The sequence below is a fragment of the Phoenix dactylifera genome, chromosome 3 (genome assembly GCF_051530095.1).
Source record: "Phoenix dactylifera cultivar Ajwa chromosome 3, Ajwa_hap1_PhDact_Kaust_v1.1, whole genome shotgun sequence".
NCBI classification, from domain to species: Eukaryota; Viridiplantae; Streptophyta; class Magnoliopsida; order Arecales; family Arecaceae; genus Phoenix; species Phoenix dactylifera.
In genome coordinates, this window is record NC_143192.1 from 54,725,050 (window position 1) to 54,731,049 (window position 6,000).

The following is a 6,000-nucleotide window of genomic DNA, read 5'->3' on the forward strand; positions in this document are numbered from 1 at the left end:
GAGTAATCACATAAAAGGAGAGGAAAAAGAGGTGGGTGTCATCAATTCTAGTCTAATAGTTGATGGCCTGCTTGACTTTTTTTTCTCTAACCTAATAGAGTGCATGAGATTTGGCTAATTGCTCTTCTGCTTGACTTTTCCATCACCATATTCCTGAATGTAAAAGGGCACCCAATCCTCACACCAACACCAACCAACCGAGCCAAAAAAGAAATCACCCGGCACTCTTGGAGTTTCCTAGAGCTCTATGGATTCCAAGCCAATGCTGATTGGGCTCTTTGATAGTAGCTTCTGACAAAATACATGATTTTTCCAGTAGAACAATCGAACGAGTCCATCTACCGCGGTATATATTTCGGAGGCTTCCATTCATTGCTCCTTGTTGTATGTAAATATTTTTTTTATAAATGTTATTTTCAGATTCGCCTGGTTATGTCTTTTTGTTGGAGCAGTCCACATGCAAAATTGGATGGTTTGGTGCTCCCTTATAATTAGCAGTACTTGTTGCTCTTCCTTGGGTACCGGTGAATAAGTGTAAAAAGTAAGAGCTCCGATTGGGGTTAAAACAATTCAATCAACTTGGAGATGAGGGTAACCTCGTCGCCCTCTCCTCCCCTCCGCTCCCCATCCGGGTGACTGTCTCAACCACAGGCGACTTTCACAATCATGGGCGACTTTCGCAATCACGGGCGACTTCCATGGCCACATAAAGAATATGCATATTAGTTTGATCAGAGTCTCACCTTCACATCTCTTGAAAACTTCGAGTACAAACATTAGCATGCCAAAGCATCTCCGCTCCAAAGCAATACTTCTTCCCTGGGTCTATAAATAGGGCTCTCGAATCCCCATTTCAGTACCAACCAGCAGAACTAGAAACCACGTACATACGGAACACCTAGAGAACCATATTAATTATGGATCCTAGTCGTAGGCAAATCCAATACCAATCCCTCCCTCTGAATCATCTATCAATTAGCCTTCTCATGCCATCCTTTTTCCTTCTTCACTACTCATCAGCAACAACAGTTGCTCCGACCACTGCTTCTTCAATCGTTGAATCCCAAGCGAGAGTTCTGCTCCATTGGAAATCCAACCTTCAAAATTCACACGCCCAACAACTCGGTTCTTGGTCTCTCTCCAACAACGCGTGCATGTGGCATGGCATCACCTGCATGGAGAATGGAGGCCGAGCTGTGATCACGGGCATCAGCCTACCTCATGCGGGCTTGGTAGGTAAGCTCGACGGCCTCAACTTCTCCGCCCTCCCATCTCTCACTCACCTCCACCTCCGGCGCAACTACTTGTTTGGAACAATCCCGCCTAGCATACGCACGCTTTCCGCTCTCACCTCCCTCGATCTCTCGCTAAATCGCCTTTCCGGCAATCTGCCCCTTGCTCTTGCCAGCCTCCCTAACCTGACCGAGATCGACCTTTCTTCAAACAAATTCAATGGCAGATTCCTCCATGTTTCTTCGCCAACTGGACCAAGCTGACCTCCCTCAAATTCGGACAAAATTTACTTGGTGGCACACTACCTCCAGAGATTGGCCAGCTCAAAAGTCTACGTGTGCTTTATTTATACGAAAACAATCTCGCTGGTCCCATCCCTCAAGAATTAGGCAACCTAGTGAACTTACGTCATCTAGAAATCTCAATAAATCAACTATCAGGCTCCATCCCTTCCACTTTAGGAAATCTCACCATGCTTGATATATTATACCTCAACGTCAATAATTTATCTAGCACCATTCCTCATGAATTAGGCAACCTAGTGAACTTACATTCTCTAGCTATCAGTGAAAATCAACTATCAGGCACCATACCTTCAATCATTGGCAACCTAACCAACCTAACTTTGCTTTACCTACACAACAACCGGTTCTCTGGTAGTATTCCCCATGAACTAAGCAATTTAGTAAACGTCTTGGATCTACGAATCTCATACAATTATTTAACAAGTTCCATCCCTTCCAATTTATGCAATCTCATCAAACTCAAGTCCTTGTACCTTGGCGTAAATAATTTATTAGGCACCATTCCTCATGAATTAGGCAACTTAGTAAACTTACGTGATCTAGAAATTGCGGAAAATCAACTATCGGGCTCCATCACTTCCACTTTAGGAAACCTCACCATGCTTGAGAAATTATTCCTCTACACCAATCATTTATCAGGCTCTTTGCCTCAGGAACTGGGTAATCACACCAAGCTGATCTACCTAGAGATAAATGACAACAATTTCTCTGGTTATTTACCTTCAGAGATCTGTAAAGGAGGTGCGCTTCAATATCTTTCTGTGCAAAACAACTACTTTGAGGGCCCTATTCCAAGAAGTTTAAAAAATTGCTCTAGCTTACTCAGAGTTCGCCTTGAAGGAAACAAGCTTAAAGGAAATATCTTCGAAGACTTTGGGATATACCCGAATCTATACTACATTGACATGAGTTACAACCAATTATATGGCCAGATCTCCCCAAGTTGGGCACATTGTCAAAATTTGACACGCCTCAGTATTTCAGGAAACTTACTTACTGGGAACATACTCTCTGAATTCAGAAAGTTGCTTCAATTAAGATTCTTGGATCTTTCTTCAAATCAACTTGCAGGAGATATACCAAGTGAGTTAGGTACCATGAGCTTATTGTTCAACTTGAATTTGAGTGATAACAAAATATCTGGAATAATTCCCTCAGAGTTTGGAAAATTATCTAATCTGGAAATTCTTGATTTATCTAACAACGACATCAACAGCCCAATACCACCACAATTAGAGGGTTGTATTAAACTGCGCATCTTGAATTTGAGCAAAAATAAATTTGATGGAATCATTCCGTCTCAACTTGGAGAGTTAAAAGGATTGCAAGATTTACTAGATTTGAGCCATAATTTTTTTGGAGGAGAAATACCATCACAACTGGCAAGTTTGACATATTTAATATCTTTGAACTTGTCCCACAATAATCTGTCAGGTGCCATTCCTTCATCTTTTGGAAGCATGTTGAGTTTGTCATCAATAGATGTATCGTACAATAATTTGGAGGGCTCAGTTCCGAGAAGCAAATTATTTCAAAATGCTCAAGCAGAGTGGTTTATCCATAACAAGGGTTTATGTGGTGAGGTGCCAAGTGTGCCTTCTTGTGGATCAACCACTGTAAGCACTCATCAATCAACTAAAAACCACATTATACTCTTTGTTATCACTCCTATGGTGGGCAGCTTGGTTCTTTTTGGTCTGTCTACTATAATAATTGCTGCTCTTCGTAGGAGAGGAAAACTTACAGAGAAAAAGGATACTGGAGTTATTATTGGCGATCTATTTTCAATATTGAATTTTGATGGAAGAGTTGCTTATGAGTACATCATCAATGCCTCCGAAAATTTTGATGAGAAATATTGCATCGGGTGTGGGACATATGGCAAAGTTTACAAAGTAGAACTTCCAATGGAACAAGTGGTGGCTGTTAAAAAATTTCATCCGATGGAGGAAGAAGTATTTGATGAGAAAAGTTTCCAAAGCGAGATTCAAGCATTAACCATAATTCGACATCGAAACATTGTAAAACTTCATGGGTTTTGCTCCAATTTAGGTTGCAAATTTCTTATATATGAGTATATTGAGAAGGGAAGTTTAGCTAGCATCCTTCGTAATCAAGAAACAGCAGAAGAATTGAATTGGGAGAGAAGAGCTCATATTATCAAAGATGTAACCCATGCTTTATCATACATACACCATGACTGCAATCCATCCATAGTGCATCGAGACATCTCCGGTAATAATATATTATTAGACTCTGATTTTAAGGCTTATCTTTCAGACTTTGGCACTGCAAGAATTCTGAAATCTGATTTATCAAATTGGAGCACACTAGCAGGCACATTTGGATATGCTGCCCCAGGTAAGTCATTCTACCAATTTGTCATTCTTTTTATTGCAGTTATTCTATTTGTTATATATATATATACTCTTATACTTTGCTTTATTTTTCTATTTTGATGTCTTATGTGGCTTACCATACATTTGAAAAATAGGATTAGTATATAATTGCCAAATAGAAATTTTTTAGTGAACCTATGATAATGATTGCATCTTTCATTTTTGAATCTATCCATACCGGAGCTTAGATATTTAAATAAAAGCAAACTAGTGCCTATAGATAATCAATATTTTCTAATGATGATTATATTATTTAACTGGCAATCATTTAAAGAAAATAAAAAAATAAAAACTATTACTAAGCATAAAATTTAATTAATCAATAATAACATTTATTTTACAAATATCAAGGTATTTCCAAAAATTAATATATAAATTAAGTATGGAGACAAGATTTTGACATTTTTGTTAAGTTTGAGAAAAATTACTTAAATTAGAAATAAAAAGATTATTCCTTTTTTTATTTTTTTGCAGAGCTTTCGTACATGACAAGGGCGAATGAGAAATGTGATGTATATAGCTTTGGCATAGTGATATTAGAAGTAATAATGGGAAGGCATCCAGGTGATCTTGTCTCCTCCTTATCTTCATCAGACGTCCAGCAGATGCTATTCAGTGATGTGTTAGATCAACGTATCTCACCTCCTGCAGCTTATATGGTGAAAGAAGTGATGTTGCTGGCTATTATAGCATTTTCATGCATCCGTGTTATACCATAAGCACGACCAACCATGCAAAGGATATCTCAGTTATTCATAAGTGGCAACATTCCAACTATTCATGAGCCGTTCAACTCAATTAAATTATGTCAATTATTGGAGTTTTTAATATAGATGCAATGCTTAATAGCTACAAAAGTCTTATGTAGTTCTTTCCTATTGCATGGAATAAGTTATTGTAACTCTTCTCTATTTTTACCTTCTAAAAACACCATTATATGAACCTCCACTCTATTGTTCGCATTCACTACTCTTTTCAACATATTTAAGGGAAGTGTCTCATTTCTTTCATTTTCCTAAAATAGATTGTTAAAAAATAAAGAAGATTTTTATATGTAGTGCTCCAGATAAAAGCCGCCCAAAGTAATTTCCCTGATAAATACTCTAAACTAGAAATATTCTTAATTTAAGTACGAATTTTAATCTATTCAAGCTCTACATAGAAAATAATATTTTTGCAGGCTTGCCCTTAACTCTCTTAGGTCCAAGGTAAAGGTTGGTTAAGGCCGAAGAGTCTATTCATCGCATTACTGCTGCTAGTCATTCTTCAGTTCACTATTTCAAGGTTGCTTTACTTGGATTCGGCGGGATAAAGCCTTAACTTCTAAGATTAAGATGTCAGTTGCCAGCAGTGATCCATTTTAATGCCCATTTCATTATTCCAATGCTAGCTAATCAAAATCTGAGAGAAATTTTTCTAGTTGGCTCAAGTTCACCCTGTGAATATTTTGGGTCGCAGTCAAATAGTTCGGAGAGAACATGTCGGTATGTATCATTTGCGTAGGAAGCCTGCGAGCTCTTGTAGCAGGTCCAATACAACTGGGAGAAGGGGAAAAAAGAAACCAAAGATGAGTGCAGGAAAACCTCAGCCACTTCATAGCTTGTTTCCTTTCAAGATTGAACGTTCACTTTCGAGGCGGAGGAGAATCTTGAAAGTTGAAGTCATATCAACTCTGGCCTCTTTGACCTGATATTTAAAGAAAAAGAGAGAGAGAGAGAGAGAGAGGGAGAGAATCTGTAGCACCATAAAAATTGTGGACGTGCAGGAACAGGAGGAACTACTTTTTTAGCTCACGATTATAAGTGAATCTATTGTGCATTAAAATTTGGCATGGTTTGTGGAGAAACCAAAGGAATTTACTAGCAGCAAAACAAAGTAAAAGCATATTCTCCGAGCTGTCCGAGCACCACACAATGCATGCGAGATTCACCAACTGATACATTACCTTTGCATCTTGGCAGAAATGCTTTTAAATATAAAAAAGTTCATAATTACTTTTACTTGCTAATATTCTAATGAAATGTTTCTAAGTCCATAAGGATTTGCTAAAGATGTTACTTAGG

At 38.2% G+C, this 6,000-nt stretch overlaps 1 protein-coding gene across 1 annotated transcript; it reads left to right on the forward strand.

Annotated features, from left to right (window-relative positions):
• The first annotated feature begins 419 nt into the window (after positions 1-419).
• Positions 420-4,903, forward strand: LOC149768154 (uncharacterized). The gene is made up of 2 exons (XM_089929847.1): positions 420-3,899; positions 4,412-4,903. The coding sequence occupies exons 1-2, from the start codon at positions 1,706-1,708 to the stop codon at positions 4,654-4,656; spliced, it is 2,439 nt and encodes an 812-aa protein (XP_089785973.1). The 5' UTR covers positions 420-1,705; the 3' UTR covers positions 4,657-4,903.
• Positions 4,904-6,000: the final 1,097 nt, after the last annotated feature.

What these genes read in the sequence shown, in the direction of transcription:
- LOC149768154 (XM_089929847.1), top strand. Translation starts at nt 1,706, where the DNA reads ATGCTTGATATATTATACCTCAACGTCAATAATTTATCTAGCACCATT. An exon ending in ATTTGGATATGCTGCCCCAG is followed by an intron (nt 3,900 to 4,411) that starts GTAAGTCATTCT and finishes ATTTTTTTGCAG; the next exon opens with AGCTTTCGTACATGACAAGG.